We start from the raw sequence: 17500 nt of genomic DNA on the forward strand, positions 1-17500 counted from the left end.
GACCTAACCTAACCAGACCCAACCCGACCCGACACCCCTCTCCCCTCCCCCCCTCCCCCTCTCCCCCTCCTCCCCCTCCTCCCCCCTCCTCCCCCCTCCTCCCCCCTCTCCCCTACCCCACCCCTCCCTACCCTACCCTACCCTATCCTATCTTATCCTAGCTTGCCTACGATGGTTGATTTCTCATATATTAGTTAAATTCCATGAGCTAGTATCCGCGAGATGTAAAAGGAAGTCAACCCAATACTTTAGTCTCGTCACTACTAGATGGCGCCACTATGAATATTACTTTAGTCTTTCACTCTTAACTAGTGAATCTTCTGAAAAAGAAACGGCGCCACCAAAGAAATCGAGAAATTACAAAAACAAATATCATTTTTTTGTTTATTGAATACAATTTACTCACAGTTTTCAAATCGACAGAAAATACCTTCAACAATAAATCTGTACATGTCGTCGTCAACGTCATTAAAGAGAGCCGCTATCGAGCAATAGATGGCGGAAAGATCAGAAATTAAGAAACATCATCTTATATTACTAAATGCTGCTACCATATATTCATCCATATTTCATCAAAAATAATCATATTTTCCACTTCCAACTCCGTCAGTCTTTATAAAAAGCTTATTTTTGATGTTCTTTTGGGTGATCACCCTCGAACCAAACTGCTCAGATTACTTTTACAAAACGAACTATAGATTGCGTCACCGTACATAATTGGTGTCGTTTTTCGATGATGATGTTCAAGGTAGTCAACCCTAACCCAAAATACCGGAATTAATGGGTAGCGATTTTAAATGGATTTATTTCTCAGATGGTCATCCTTACACATCTTTTTTTTTCAAAAAATTAATTATATATTGTGGCGGCATCTATTTGTTGGTAACGTACTAGTTTTCTATCGTGACTCCATTTCATTTTTTACAGTGGTATTGTAGCGTAACTTCCCTACCGCTCATGATTTCATAATGTAATATGTTTTCGTTTTTAGTTTGTCCTCCGACGTTAACCTATTTTTCATTTCATTCCGGTGTAAATGCTAGGGATTAGGGATCTGTATTGACAGAATTATCAACATACTTTGGCTTGGCCTATTCGCGCGGAGATGGCGCTGTCAGTAGCTTTCTCGGTATAATTAGAACTCGTTTTTCTTACACATTTCTTTATTTGAAAAAGTATTGTGGTAAAAAGTTTAGGAACGTTGGATCCATCTGCAAGTGGACTCGTTCTAGTTGATTTCGTCTATTGGAACTGCAAATAAGTTTTTCTGGAACCTTAGCGGTATTTGGAAAGGAAATTAATTTGAACTTTTCTGCCTGGTCTAGGTATGTAATATATCGAGCTAAACTTTAAGCATATTATTTATATTCTTCATTTTATTTTATAGAAACTTAGTCGTATTTTCAACGCAATCTGTCATACAACCGATCAACTGGGAATAAAACCTTTTTAACCCGAATTATTCTCCATGGTGTACGAACTTATTTTTCCCACCCCACTTCAGTATTAACTGTTAAAAGTTCACGAAGGACGTAACTGGGCGAGATGGAGAATTTGCCCAAAAGTATGAAGAAAAATTTAATGAAAATATCGGAAATACTGTCATTATTGAAACCTGAACAAGTTGAGAGTAAAAATGCATTTTTTAACTAACAATATTAAATAAATACACAAATTTACATTGATGTACATAAATGTATAGTAATACTCTTCTGAAAACAATACTTTGAGTATATCATCTACTTTATCACAAATAAATATAAAACATATCATATATTTGGAGGCTTCTGATGAATTGTAAATTGAATAGCAATCAAAATATTCAGTAGAAAAATGCTAGCAAGCAGATGTCAAAGACACACACCATATTTCTTACATTTATGACCCCTGTTTTTCAAAAATATATTGCCCCCTATTTGCAGTTATAAAATATATAGTGTTTTGAATAGACCCAAAGTAGGAGATATTAGCCTTCTATAAGTATACTGTGCCCGTCTATCCTACACGGTCCTTCAGGAAGAAATATAAATGTTCACAGGAGTCATAATTTTTTATTCATTTCAATTCAAAACATGGCATATTTACACTAGTACCTACATGCTACGAATCTACGATATCACATGCATTTATCAAATATAAGGAAATATACTTTGGAATGCACAATAATGCACATGTATATTGTCTACAGATGCCTGTGTACAACTTTTATTCCTATATTCGGACAATGGTTGGTTATAAAAATAATATCATTAGAGGAGTCACTTTTATAATAGAGTGGGAATAATGCAAGAAATACTTTGGAAGTATTTTAGATAAAATTAACTTTTGGAAGATACCAAATTAAACGTACAGATTAAAATTCTATAGGAACTGAAAATTAAAATGTTTTAAATTTTTATATAAATCTGAATTATAGTTGTACCCTTTTATGACATATTTATAGCTGAATACTTTAATCCAGTGAGTTTTATTATCAATCAGAATACTATTTTTTGTGATAAATAGTTAATAAAATATATGACTATATAAATATATGAATAATTCATTCAAACTCTTTCTCGCATTAAACCAACTCTATCATTGCACAAGCATTCTAACTTTTTATTTTCAAACCACTCGCAAGCAACAAACGTTATTGTTCTAAAGACATATTGCTCTGTATAAATTAATACTTGAAGAGAACAAGCTAAAGTAGAGAAGAAAAATGATTTTCATCGTCAAGTTCAAGTTGGACTAATATTTCTCATCACGAATATTGGAACTCCAGTTGTTCTGAAATTCCAAATCTTAACTCAGTTTAAACTTCATTTGTATAGATATTACACATTTATATTTTCAAAGGTCCCCATGTCTTTTGTTTGAGAATCTGGTGCTCAACTTATCAGTTTTCTAATTTATTATGAAATCATTAAAAATACATTTTTAATGTATTACATGAAATATTGATAACAACAATTTTTAGTAATCCATTTTAGAAAATATTACACCAGACATCATACTCAAAAATATCATTATTTGAATGGATTTTTTTGAGACAAGAAGGATTTCATGAATATTCAAGAGAGGGCAGGTATATTCATTCTTTGCAAAGATTTAATGAGTTTTTTGTTAAAATCAACAGCCAATAAATAAGAAAAATAAATAATTTTTGGTAACATGTGCTTATAGTCTAAGAGCTTACAATGAAAATAATGATATGATGCAACAAATGAAAACTCTCCTTATTACTTGAAAAGCAATCATACAAATTCATTCTTGGAGAATAAAGCGCCACCTAGCCAGTTCAGCTGAATACATTTCCACAGACTTCAAGTCAGGAATTGAAAATTTTCCGATGTCAGTGAAGTTGTTTTTCATAAAATTTGTTCAATGACAAAGAAAAACTTTGAATTTTTTCAAAAATATTATTTATCACCCAATGAAACCATATTTTTTAATACAGATATGGATTTTGACGTATTGGCCATCTATTTTTGAATTCTTCATCAATCAAGTGACTACTTTTCCAAGTTTTATATTTTGTCAAAATATCAATTTTTTTTTAATGGCTTTCAAGTTTTGCTGTGATCTCCAAACGTTTCAAGTGCAACTGTGGCAGTCATCTTCAGTGGCTTTGTCGTTGTCAACTGAAACTCACGTCAAAAAGAGTACTTCGACCGCGCCACTGAACACTTTAATGAATTGAATAAAAACACTTTTGTCTAATTACCATTAATTAATTTCATTTATACAACCGGTTTCGAGTTCAAACCCCCCATATCAAGTATAAAACTGAAATGTGAACTTTAAAAACTCGGTTATATCGTGAGTTTTTCTGTTTATCTGTTTAAAATCTGTTTTTCCGTTAACCAGCTGTCGCACCCCTACGAACGACAACCCTCAGAAGTCGAAACTTGTGCGAGCTAAGGATTAACGAGGTCTTACCTTTTTACGTGTGATTCTAACACGGTAGGTAAGAGGAAGGACAGGTAGTTGAACGAACCAGGGTGCCATCTTTAAAATTCAACACTGAAGATAATAGGGGTTGTTGAACTTATAAATTCAAGAGTGGAGACTACATATATCGAGTTGCTCGTTGCTCTGATTTTTAATTGATTTGTTAATTTCTATGGCTTCCAACAAATTTATTTTTTTCCCTTCATTACATATGTGTAGGATTTTGAGGTAATCTTTACTTATCTTGTGTTTTGATTCTTGAAGATGTTTATACATTGTAGATTTTTTGTCCAAATAGACGTGTTCACGGAGCTTTTCTTCAAAATTTCTACCGGTTTGTCCTGCAGAGCAGGGTTCACATTTCAGTTCTATACTTGATAATGGGGTTAACCCGAAATTGGTCGTATAAATAAAATTACCTAGTGGTAATTAGACAAAAGTGTTTTTATTCATTTCATTAAAGTGATCATGAATTACCACAAAATAAACAAGTCATCAATCACACCTATCACGCCACTGAAGATGACTGCCGCAGTTACAGTTGAAACGTTTGGAGATTATAACCAAAGAAGATCACGGCAGAACCCGGAAGCCAATCAAAACATTGACGCCAGCCGTGAAAGCCTACATTCCTATGTCAAATATCTGTTCCTTAATAGTTGAACGAACGTGACAAGTTTTTTGAAAAATAAAGGTTTCTACTTCGACAACTTCTAGCAGTATTCTCGTTTTTCAGCCATCCTTTGTCTTCTGATAATTTATATCAATATTTTTAAAGATATAAAATTGCTAAAACGGTACTTAATGCTAGTCACCCAGTAAGAGGAGTTTTCATATAAAAATGTTCAGTGCATCTTATCTTTTTTATTTTCTCTTGCTAGCTTTCACTTTTTTGCAACGCAGTAATCAACTAGTTTTAAATACTTGTACACACTAGACAATCACATGATTATAAAAATTAATGATATAAAACATAAAAAGAATTGTATTATATAATAAAAATTATTGTTTTAAAACAGTATTTCAAACATTAATAATAAAAAACATATTTCATAAAAGTATTCAACAACAAATTCGAGAAAAAACGAAACAATTATAAATAGGTTTACCGATACATGCTATAAAAATTTACATTGGTATCTATACAGACTCGTGTATTACAAGTAATACACATAATATCATAATTATTCAAATCAATGAAAGTCTATCAATTGAAAATATATTTGATAAACCTCATTCTTTAACGGTTGATAAAACAATTTTTCAATAATAAAAATTCCAAATTACAGTTTTGTGTAAAAATTCTGAGTCAATAATATTTTTGGTAAATTTTCGTTATGTGGACACCCGGCGATTTTGAAAAAATGTTTGACTGTACTTACGTATTTTGATGCGTTGATTACGAATCCGAAAGAAAAAAAGCGGCGCTCTCCCTCATTTAGAAAGTTACGGCCCTTCAAAGTTCAGAAAAGGGCAACTTTTCAGCCTTCTTTTTCACTAAATAAACTATTTAAAAACACAAGCATTTATTCACTAGGTCACCTTTACACCTTATTCCTCCTTCTTTAACACTTTTCACTTCAATAATCAACATTTTTCTTATAAAAAACTTAATTTAAAAACTCATGCTTCTCCTGGTGACTTTATTCTATTTTTAGGTTAGTTACTAGTGACATTTCAGAAAAAAGCGGTTGTTATTTACCGTCGCCTACTATTTCAAATTCGTAATACACCACCAAAAATCAATTTACGAAGAATGAAGGTAAAAAACATTTGAATTACTTCAGGAATATGGACTGCATCAGTCGTACCAACCATATCATTAATCTTAAAAACGTAAAATACAGTGATATGTAACCAAAAAGCAGCTCCGTACATTTTTTAACATTTTTATAAGAAAAATGTTGATTATTGAAGTGAAAAGTGTTAAAGAAGGAGGAATAAGGTGTAAAGGTGACCTAGTGAATAAATGCTTGTGTTTTTAAATAGTTATTTAGTGAAAAAGAAGGCTGAAAAGTTGCCCTTTTCTGAACTTTGTAGGGCCGTAACTTTTTAAATAAGGGAGAGCGCCGCTTTTTTCTTTCGGATTCGTAATCTACGCATCAAATTACGTAAGTACAATCAAAAATTTTTTCAAAACGGCGGGTGTCCACATAACGAAAATTTACCCAGACTCTAACTGGCTTCAGTATGCGTAACGAGATATTTCACATTCAAATTTGCTGCACTTTGAACAGAATACCTGTCGGCAATTCTACAATGGTGCTTTCTCTCATATATTGTGAATTTATTGCTGCATCCAGCACAGTAATCCGCCCCTTCGTCTTTCAACCAATGTCGGCAGCTCTTCCCGGGATGTCACAAACACTCCAAGAAAATACTCTACCTTGAGTATCACCCACGTACACGCAACAGTGATCTCTAAAAATAAATAATAATCGAATAATTATATACAGAAACATACCCCCTACAAGACTGAAGTTCAGGGGCTATGGTACCAACATAACAATTAAAATTGTGGCAGCAGGTGCAACTTATATAACACTTTCACAACTACTATAAGAAAAACCTTTAGAGGAACTGATACAAATTTCATTTTTGAAGATATATTCAAGTGATGTTGGTAATTTTATGACAAGAGCAAAAAGACCTTAGTCAAAAATCGGTTGAACACATTTCATAGAAATGTATCGGTATCTCAAGAGTGTGCACATTATTCAGATAAATTAATTGATGCTATAAAATTATTCTACCGAGTACCAGATTTCTCAAATATATTAACATGAAAGGCCAAACTCTTGAAACAATGGGACATTTTCATCACCTCTCAAGTGATTGTATCATCAAAAAATATCTGTCTCTGAAATTGAGAGTATGTTATACAATTAGCAAAACAGTTTTACTTACTTTGATACTGCCAAAGCTGTCACAGAAGCAGGTTCGACATTATATTTTCTGTCGTAAGCTGTGTGCATGGTGAGTTTACTTTTGAATACCAACTGTCTCTGCCATTTGAAACCTGAAATGTTTAAATAAAACAATACACTGCTTCTAACAAATTTTTGCTTCAAGGTACTCTCGTACTTCAAGGTACTCTTGTAAGGACAGGAACATCTTTTCTTTTTTCCCTATATGTAAATAGATAATTTATTGATTATGAAGTAATCAATACAAAGCAGGATTGTTTACGTTTAGATTTTCCTACTGATGAATTTTCCTACTGAAAATAGTTCAATATTGTCAGCCTACATTAATAATTGTTGAATTTTGGTTAATTTCAAACATATTTTCAGTAGAATCGATTGATGTACCATCACAATCTTTTCAATTTATGACAGATAAATATGAAAGTGTGATCAAAAATCGAATGAGCAGAAATAAAGTATCCTTACCGGGTCTAAGAGAGTTCAATGGATTAATTGGTTTTTTTTGGCTTCAGAAATCTTAACAAAAGAATCTGTGAGGCTTGTATCTGATTTGCTAGTTCTCATTCCTGATCCATCATCCACGTCAATGCTGGCACACTCGGCGCTATTACCGCCTGAATAAAAAAAAATTAAAATTCAATTTTTGTCAACCTCGAAAAAAAGGAGTTTATCAATTTGACATATATGGTATGTAATATCATTGACACTACGATATTTTCACATTTACTTCGATAGTATTCAATGCCAGGTATGAAATAATAAATAAATAAATAAATAAATATATATTGTTATGATAAGTTTTTTATAAGATTATTCTGTTTTCAAAGTTAAAGATTTTCATATTTTAATTAGTTGAATGTTAAAAGTTTGCATTTATTTTAGTAGTTAAAAGTTAAAAGTTTGTATTTATTTTGATAGTTCGATGTTAAAAGTTTTTCATATTATTATTAATTTGATGTTAAAAGTTCACATATTTTGTTAGTTCACTGTTGAAAGTTTGTGAAAATCAAAGTTATTCTTAGATGTTCAATTTTATTAGAAAGCCAGATACTTTACCTTTATTCAAATTCTTATCTGTATAATTGGAGTAATGTTCATGCCCAGATCAGGCAAAGTTGTGACTTATCAGTATTAGAGTATTTCAGATCATTTCCAAACAGCACAACTAACCAGAAACCATCAATCATCGGGATAAATACACTGAAAACAGTAAAGACATTAATACAACATAATAACATACAATAAAACAGATTTACACTACAAATTAATAACAAAAATTCAATTAACACTGACATTAGGAATTTTATCTGAAAAATGGTAAGAACACTCAGTACATGATTTGGATGCAAGTAAAGAGTAGCCAATCAGATTGATGAATTGAAAAGGAGGTGTTAACTTCTGAAAAATGATGAATTTTGGATTCAAAATTAGAAAAATTCAAAACAAAATTATTAGTATTAGTGAAAATTGGGTAACAGAAATCGTAGATAGATATAATATGTGTGAACAGTAAAAAGTGTCAAAATGAAGAAGAAATTTCAAAATTATTGTCATGAAGAGTAGCAGGCAGGAAAATTTTGTCTGGTTGCCAGGGGTGAATCAATAATGAGGAAGAGAGAAGCTTTTGAATTGTCCAGACGCGAATTTTTTTGAAGAGCTGTTAGAAATAAAAAGGGAAAAGAAAGAGACACGGCCGTTTTGCATGTTTTTATCAATATAAAACCATCAATAGGAGCCAGAGTATAAATAATAATAACGAGAAAGGATACTTACTGGAGATTTTAGAGTGTCTGGAAGAATTCAAAATTCCAATCAGGGGAAAACCAATCCAGGGAAGCTGTACCAGTTTTGAGGTATTACAATATCATTTATAATTCCCAATCCATAAGCAGAATACATTTTGAAAATCTTGAACAATTCATAACCTCCAAATCGAATCAAAAGTTTTCCAGTCACAAGGAACTTCCAGTGTGAAAATCACAACTTCTGAACTTCTATTTATCAACGAACTTCATCATTTTATTTACAAGAACTATTATTGGATTTAATATTAGGAAAATTTGAAAAATTCACTGACATTTAGCACATATATTTTAGATATTTTTAGAATCGTTTCCACGCACGAACCACAGACATCTTAAGTTTTCAAGTAACTAATTTGCCGTTACACGTAAATTTAACTGTACGGAACACAATTCTAAGAATATTTTTGTTTCAAATTTAACATTTACTGGAACATTTCTCAGCATAAGGTATTTTTTTTAACTTTGAGACTAAGTTTTATTTTCAAAAACATAGACATACAAAATTTTATTCATAACACCTTTCCAAGAACTCTACTCTGAGAAAGAGAGCTGCATGAGCAAAATTAAAAATGTCTGTTTTCAAACTGGCTTCGGCCGCGGCGAGACAATTGTTTTTCCTACTCCTACCTTCACTTTTTCTGAAACCACCATGCACCCTCGATCTTCTCCGCCTCGCAGGAGCTACAGGAGGTGCACACTCTTCGGTATCACTGCAAGTTTCCTTTTCATCTTGCTGTTCACTTCTCCATTCCTTGGTGCTGCTATCGTTACTTTTTTGCCTATCCATAGAACTTTTAACATTTTCTTCGGATAAACTGCTCTCAGAACCTGATTTCATGAGACTACCTAGAATAGGAAATTTAATGGAAACTTATAATTTGGAAATTCGTGGGAAATATTCTACATGCATATCACAATTTACAGATTTCACCATAGATTATTTTTGTATCAACTTAAAAACGAGCGGGGGATATTTCTTGTGAAATTCTTTCTTCTACATTAATAGATTATAAAAGGGTGTTCCAACTAAAACTTGACCATCCTTTGTGTCAGTATTGGACGTGTGATTGAAAATTTTAAAGAAGTCAATTTTCATTTCACCGGTAAAAGTCACTCTTTTTGGCGACACTTCACTAATATATCACCACAGCCGTTTAAGTAGTATGTCCTAGTGTTACGTTTTTTTCCAAGTTAACCCCCCTTTTTGATCCAAAATGAAGAGAAATTTAGATTCCTGCAGTTTTTAACCATTCACTCAATTAAAAAAAATGTTATAATGAACTGAAACAATAAAATTACTCACTCATAGATCCAGTACTGGAAACGTTGATTTGCTTGACAAGTCGATGGTGTATGGGAGAAGGTTTAGTTGCAGTTTCCTTACAAGGTTTCGATGATTTAGACTCTACCACAGGTTTACAAGAAGTTGTAATGATTCTTTCTTCCTCAGGAACTTGAACATAATCTATTGACCACATCTATAGTAAATGTTTAGTATATCAAGACCTACATTATTTGCCTAAATAATTATTTCTTGAAGCAAAGAAACAAAAATATATTTTACAAATTCTCACTCGGTCACTCCATCAGTTGAACAGTCATCATTACATTCAAGTGTACAAGCTACACACAAAATTTGTTGCATTCTATCAGCTCTTCCTACGCATGTGTTTACATTTGATAATTCATCGCCATTTATACTCCAGACATGCAAACTGAAAAAAAAGATAAAAATAAAAGGTAGCATTAGAGCAATATTCATTTCAGCAATGATTTTTTTTATACATATTCACACAAATAATCCATACTGTTAAAGAACACAAATGAAAAGTGAAAAAAGCAAAAAAGATATCATCATATTACAAATCGAAAATAAAGAAATTGGAAAAAAAAACTAAAAGAACCTGGAACAGAATGAATAGTGAATCAAATATAGAAAAGATGAAATCATAATTCAGCACGACATTATTATTTTTGGTTTAGTTAAATAGTATAAACAAGGGTGACAAGTTTTGTGATTTATCAACAGCAGTTACCAGCAAATTTATTGTGCTAAAAATCTACAAGAGTGGTAAGTTATGAAAGTATGATGAAGATTCCTATACAAATGCTACTTAGTCAATGCTATCAATCCTATGTAACCGCATTTTCTTGAAAGGACCAACATCAAAATAACCCTGCATGAAATGAAGTAAAATTGAAATCAGCAGAGTAAACAGAAATTTTAGGTATACACACATGTATAGAACTAACCAAGTGGCAGCACAGGTTGCTATGTCTCCAGTTAAATCATTGATTGCGACTGCCGCCACTGGTCCTGCGTGACCTCTGAGCTGCCTGACAAAAACTCCTCGAGACAAGTCCCATATGATCGCCGTGCAATCTCTCGAACCAGATATGATGACGTTGTAAGCCGGACTAGCTGCGAGGCAAGTAATGGCATCAGTATGGGCATACAAATTATGTTTGATGCTCAGATTCTTCTACCTTGATTCATATTCCCACACTGTCACAACCTGTTTTCCAAAAATTATTGTTGAAATTAAATATTTTCGTAGTCGACACAAATATTTCAGGATTAAACAAAAAAAACTGTTGCTTACCGAACTGGTACCTGCTGTAACAATCAACTTGGGAGACGGACAAACGCAAGCTAAAATCTCCCCGTTATTTTGTATCACACTTTCTGATACAAAAACAGCTTTGTCACTTTCGTAGTTTCCTATCCTTAATGAATGGTCTGCGAAGCCCCAGGCCACATATTTGTTGAATAAAGGAGGCATCAACACCTTAGTTTGTTCGACTGCCAGGACAGTTCGTTCTATATGTAATATTTGACCTACAGATCTCTTCACTTCTGCAATGAAAATCTGAATCAGTATGGATATTTTTCAACATTTTGTAAAAGTTATGGAAAATGAGAAATTTTCCGTAGTTACCATAGAATTATTCCCCATTTCGCGGTGTTGAAGGCATTTTTGACATCTATTAGATATATTACATCTAACCTAACCTAACGTAACCTAAAACAGTTACCGATATCAATAACGAACGTAGTTTCGAATGTTGAATTTAGAAAAAGTTTTCATTCTGAACTTCCAACCTGACCTTCAATTCAGAACGAACGTATTTTCGAATATTTCATTTAAAAAAATATTCATTTCAACATTTGACAGAGCAGATTATCCGTCACGACCTACTTTCAAGAGTGGATACATCTTAAATGTAACTGTTGTCCCGCCATCTGAAATGAAGTAGCCGAAGCTTTGGCTCCTAACACAGAAACCGTTGTTCAAAAAGAAATAAAACAGTCTGCTTTTCATGTTATTGACGTATGTTGGCATTCTCTGAAAAGAATATTTTTTTTGACATAGATGAACGTTATTAAACTCTTTCTCTTTCTATTTTAGTCAACTAGTGAACCCGAGGTCAAGCGATGAGAAATTGTTTTTCATTTTACGTTTAAGCGAATACAACGATCTTTCATATCACCTCATCCTGTTGGTTTTTCCATGTGTAAAACAATTATCAACAGGGAATTCATGAAAATTCAAGGGAGGAATAGGTTAAAGTCGGATATGCCAAGGTCACTACCACTGACGCCTTGCATCACAACGATAACACACCCATATTATCTACAAATACTTAATAATCCGATAAAACGTTCGCGTACTTTCGGCTCATCAATTCATAATTATCGTAACAGATAGGTATTCAAATGAAAGTTAATTAAGCTCAAACTGCAGACCCACTAGAAAGAAGAGTCGTTAGTTATTAAGGTAATAAAAAGAAAAATATTCGGCACATTTCTCTCCTACATTCGTTTTCTTTAAACCGGTTACCTGCCTGCATTATGTGTTTCCCGATTTCAGTCAATTCAGTGCTTGGTTGCGTGTAGGACTTGATTGTCTCTCGTACAATATTTATCTTATCATCCATCACAAACGCAACAGTTTCGTTTGTTGTAATTTTTATTTAATTCTTGAAATCATTTTATCATGAGTGCGACAATTCCGATAACATCGTTAAAATTTAATCTTCAACTTTAGAGTCAAAATCAATTTTTTAACTTTCAGTTTCGATTTTAAACTCAACATTTCGGTTTGGGCGACAAAATCAGGATTTTCATTCTCAATTTCAATATTGATATTTTGACTTCAAGCTCGTAATCTGTCGAGTATTTGGGTCGAAATTTCATCTTTAAACTTGTATTTTCGACTTCATACTCAATATTTCGACTTTCAACTCTTAATTCAAATTTCTAGTTTAAACACAATTATGTCATCAAAATCTAATTTTTTTTCTACTTCTGACTAATTGGCCAAGGTTTTGACTCAAATATTCCACACTCAAACGAGGAGCAAAAATTTGATCAGTGAGGTAGTAAAGCAACTTATTGATTTAAAGAAGATCACATGGAGCCCAAAATAAGCATAAAATGATGACGTAGCCTGATTCAACAAAATGTTATTTCCATCAAATGAAGAGAAAAATTTGAGAACAGTAAAAAATTAGCCTGAAACTATGCTGATATTATTTCTTGAAAATAATTGCAAAAATCCAAAGTCGTTCTGCTAGCTTAAAAGATGTGTTTCTAATGGAGTTCTCATGTAAGTTTCAGTATAGTCGGCAACAAAACATAATTCCGTGACAGTTTCACGTTACTCGTGTTCTAGCGAAAATAGTATCATTAGTTCAAAATTGGAAGTAGGTACACTTTAAAAAACTATTGTTGATGCTTTAAAACTGGATCAGGCTACAATTCGATATAATATTTCATCAGTCTTGAAAATTATTAGTGTGAACATAATCTTAATTTCATTGAAAGATCATATTGTCAAATGAAATGAAAACGTTTTTTTGACTATTTGATTTGAAATGATCAATCAATTCCAATTGAAAACTTTCTGAATTATCGTTAACAAAATACTCATTACATTATCATTTAGATAAATATTTCGCAATGTATTTTTTGTTGTTGTTCATCAAAAATAATAATTATGATATACGAATACTAAAATCGCATGACTTCTTCAATTTGGTATGCATGTTTGATAACAATTGATATTGAATATCTTGCATTTGTTGTTTTGAAGTTTCTATTTTCACACGACAAGAACAAATGTTGCATAACATAACGAAAGCAGAACCGTTCTTAATCTTGATCTGGGGCTGAAGCCCTAGGCAAGACCCTATAAAGCTGTAATATGTTCAATGTTTTTAGAGATATGCCAAATTGACATTTAAAGGATTGATGATAAAATTAGCAGGTGGAAACTCGACAGAAATTATATCAGACATTTTCGATTGTTGCAATTTGTGCATATAATTTTTTTATGTTGATTCGTTTACAAGTGAAAGTATTACAAACTGAAATTTTCATAGAAATTTGAACTTTTCCACAATGTAATGATATTCATTTTGAAATATATAAATTTACCAACCAAAATAAATATTTTAAATAGGTACGGGTAGGTACAGGTGAACTTGCCGGTAATATCAATAATAATATTTGAAAGTCTTCGCACCGTGCTGTGTTTACAATCTTCAACAAAAACGTCAATTCGGTATATCTTTGAAAGGATACTATATTTTTTCTAACTGAAATTTCCTTTCCTTTCTATCGATCTCATTCAAGATTTCTCAAAACAATAGGCTTTCGTACTAGAGTAGTACCACTGAATAAGATGTATTTCTGATCGAAACATCGCTACTCATCATCATAGAATATTAAAATACCAATGCAGTGTATCCGAGTTCTATTTTCAGATAGTTCACTGTCATTGAGATGGTTAAAATAGTCATGAATTCGCTTCATCCTTATATTTCTCGTTTAAGACAGAGATTTAGGTTTAGGAACACTCTTTGCAATTGTTTCTGATGAATAATTTATCAGTGAATCATCACTTTGTAGATATTGTAACCTTTCGTGTTTTCGAATTGTTTTGTTACTTTTTTCAGATTCCACCATTCCTGAAAAAACTATTTTGTCAAAATGACCATTTTTTCTAATAATCACAAAACAATCAGAGATAAAGAATTTTTTCACTGAAATACCGAGATGAAGAAAATTTTTCCCATTTTTAATTTTTCTGCGAAAATGGGTATTTTTTCAAAACTTCATTCGTTTCAGACTCATCTGAAAATCAGTTTTTTCACTACCGAGGTTTGAACTCAATGATGAAAGTTAAATCTGTTCTGTTTTTGGTTCAGGCACAATATTTCATCATAAATAGCGGCGGACACTTTTTGAAACACATTATGGGGGTAGTAGGTTCCTTTGAAAATTTTATATTACCTATACTCTTTTCATTCAAAAGTAATCAGTAATCTATGAAGAGAAGAGTTGAAATTGTTACTTTTCCCTGGGACGCAGATGAAAACCCAACGTAACTGGCAGCGACAGTACAAAGTCATAATGAACGTATTTTTTTGTATAAAATCTTTCGTAATTATATTTTAATAGTATTGAACTGAATTGTCTCTCGCCATTTCTCTCGGCTATATATTTTTTCATTGTGAAATTTTATTTTTTTCACATTAAACGAATTAATGGATATCTCAGTAACTACAGATAAGTCTACTAATGCTTCACTCATGAAAAAATTTGACTCTCCAGTGAGAAAGTCATAGTTTTCGAGTTGTTTTTAAAAAGAAAAAAAATGATAAACTTACTTAATAAAATATTCTACAGCAGTAATATTTTGGTATGTTTTAACTACAACTTCTGATATTTCTATTATTGTTCAAAATATTTTAGAACATTTCAGTGTTATAATGATTATAGATATAGACAAAAAATTTATATCTGTCTTAAACTGTAAAGAGTATAGCGGTAACAAACTAAGAAATACAATCTGACCCTGTCTGTTTCAAGACTATAATACCATGGAAGTATTTCCTCTCAGAAGACCAAAAATATTTTCAACTCTATATCTTTTTTTTTCAGAATAGCAGAAGGTAAATCGGTAACACCTCTCAACAAAGTTGAACTTTTATCCCCTATACCAATCCAGACAAAGTTGCCTGTGTGGGACTTAATTATAGTGGACATTGTGAGGAGCAAAATATACCACTACCTCAAGAACCAATGATCTTCAGTTAAATTCTCTTCTTGTATCGTTGGACCTTTCAGCAATGTCGAGATACCACCAATCACAAACGTAAGAATTTTTTATGCACCAAAGTCGAAACCGTCAGGCCAATATGTATATTCATTTCATATGCTGCCACCGATATTGGAATAGAATATTTGGTAAATTTTCGTTATCTGGACACACCGGCGATTTTGAAAAAATTTTTGACTGTACTTACGTATTTTGATGCGTAGATTACGAATCCGAAAGAAAAAAGCGGCGCTCTCCCTTATTTAAAAAGTTATGGCCCTTCAAAGTTCAGAAAAGGGCAACTTTTCAGCCTTCTTTTTCACTAAATAAACTATTTAAAAACACAAGCATTTATTCACTAGGTCACCTTTACACCTTATGCCTCCTCTCTTAACACTTTTCACTTCAATAATCAACATTTTCTTATAAAATATTAAAAAATGTACGGAGCTGCTTTTTGGTTACATATCACTGTATTTTACGTTTTTAAGGTTAATGATATGGTTGGTACGACTGATGCAGTCCATATTCCTGAAGTAAAGTTTTTCATAAGAAAAATGTTGATTATTGAAGTGAAAAGTGTTAAAGAAGAAGAGGAATAAGTGTAAAGGTGACCTAGTGAATAAATGCTTGTGTTTTTAAACAGTTTTATTTAGTGAAAAAGAAGGCTGAAAAGTTGCCCTTTTCTGAACTTTGAAGGGCCGTAACTTTTTAAAATAAGGGAGAGCGCCGCTTTTTTCTTTCGAATTCGTAATCTACGCATCAAAATACGTTAAGTACAGTCAAAAATTTTTTCAAAATCGCGGGTGTCCACATAACGAAAATTTACACGAATATTTGTTATTAACATTTGTTGGGTATTGAGCCAATAATGGAATTACACTTTCAAGCGATATATATTCATTCAAATGATGCGTTCAATATCTACCCCAGAATGATATAACATTATCTATGTTGAATCAAAATGAAATCAATACTGATGTTTTTTAAACTATAACCTTAGAATGATCTCAGAAGTTTTAATCCCTGTGTCAAATGTTCCTACATATATATATGAATAATATAACACCAAGAATGCATGCATAAATTGTCATGGTGTGGAACTCAATTTGTACATGAGATTGTCGGAAGCGAATATCTACTTTATAAGTAATAAATTCTTACCTTCGTTTTTCAAGTTTCACACATCCACTTACTAACAACTAACAAATAACCTAAAAATTTAATACACATGTCAACCATAAAAAGGTAACTGCTGTGAAGAACAGAAGAAGGAAGATCGGCGTTGGCGTGGTTGCGGTGTTGTATTTCCGTGGTGCATTCTCATTGTCTGTTTTGCCAACTTCTCGCTCACTTTCCCAATATTGGATTCCTAATATTTACCAACTTATAAATCATCTTAATAAGTGAATTAATCATTTGAGAATTAGTAAGTCCACATTTCCAGATTCATTTCGAATATAATAATTATAATAATAATGGTTGTTATTATCATGAAAGAAAACAGAAAAATGAAATTAGTAATTACAATATCCGTATCTTACGTCACGTTTAAGGGCAGTCATATTATAGAATTTTCTCTGGATGTTTCGCCATCACCAATCAAATCAATATCAATGTTGTTTAAAGAATATTCACTCATCATCCATATATACTATGATTTGAAACTGGATAAATCAGCAATATATTCAGTGACTACATTTACTAGATTGGAAAGATATGAAAA

The 17500-nt window shown here is 32.1% G+C and overlaps 2 protein-coding genes and 1 long non-coding RNA gene across 8 annotated transcripts in view; 1 reads left to right on the forward strand and 2 right to left on the reverse strand.

Annotated features, from left to right (window-relative positions):
- Window positions 1-6272: 6272 nt before the first annotated feature.
- Window positions 6273-10146, reverse strand: LOC141485576 (uncharacterized). Its single transcript, XM_074182479.1, has 5 exons — window positions 9972-10146; window positions 9296-9514; window positions 7329-7477; window positions 6844-6955; window positions 6273-6357 (listed from the first exon to the last, which is right to left on the reverse strand). The coding sequence occupies exons 1-3, from the start codon at window positions 10144-10146 to the stop codon at window positions 7344-7346; spliced, it is 528 nt and encodes a 175-aa protein (XP_074038580.1). The 3' UTR covers window positions 6273-6357; window positions 6844-6955; window positions 7329-7343.
- Window positions 10147-10338: 192 nt separating this feature from the next.
- LOC141485577 (WD repeat and FYVE domain-containing protein 3-like) lies at window positions 10339-16150 on the reverse strand. Of its 6 annotated transcripts, XR_012467292.1 has the most exons (4): window positions 11777-11791; window positions 11608-11691; window positions 11272-11525; window positions 10930-11184 (listed from the first exon to the last, which is right to left on the reverse strand). XR_012467292.1 is itself a non-coding variant. In XM_074182481.1 (3 exons), exons 1-3 carry the CDS (start codon window positions 11623-11625, stop codon window positions 10354-10356), a joined length of 315 nt encoding a protein of 104 aa, XP_074038582.1. In that variant the 5' UTR covers window positions 11626-11874; the 3' UTR covers window positions 10339-10353. The 6 variants fall into 6 exon arrangements, 3 of the variants coding, with proteins under 3 accessions (XP_074038582.1, XP_074038583.1, XP_074038581.1); XM_074182481.1 differs by lacking the exon at window positions 10930-11184 and adding an exon at window positions 10339-10383 and having other exon boundaries at window positions 11272-11538; window positions 11608-11874; XR_012467293.1 differs by lacking the exons at window positions 11608-11691; window positions 11777-11791 and adding an exon at window positions 15983-16150 and having other exon boundaries at window positions 10835-11184.
- Window positions 12313-17500, forward strand: part of LOC141485578 (uncharacterized) — a 9044-nt gene continuing 3856 nt past the window's right edge. The window contains exons 1-2 of the long non-coding RNA XR_012467294.1: window positions 12313-12447; window positions 15618-15831. This is a non-coding gene — a long non-coding RNA (uncharacterized lncRNA). The remainder of the gene's footprint in view (window positions 12448-15617; window positions 15832-17500) is intronic.

The sequence above is a fragment of the Leptinotarsa decemlineata genome, unplaced genomic scaffold (genome assembly GCF_025532065.1).
Source record: "Leptinotarsa decemlineata unplaced genomic scaffold, Ldec_3_MD MMD2_tig00026328_RagTag_RagTag, whole genome shotgun sequence".
Lineage (NCBI taxonomy): Eukaryota > Metazoa > Arthropoda > Insecta > Coleoptera > Chrysomelidae > Leptinotarsa > Leptinotarsa decemlineata.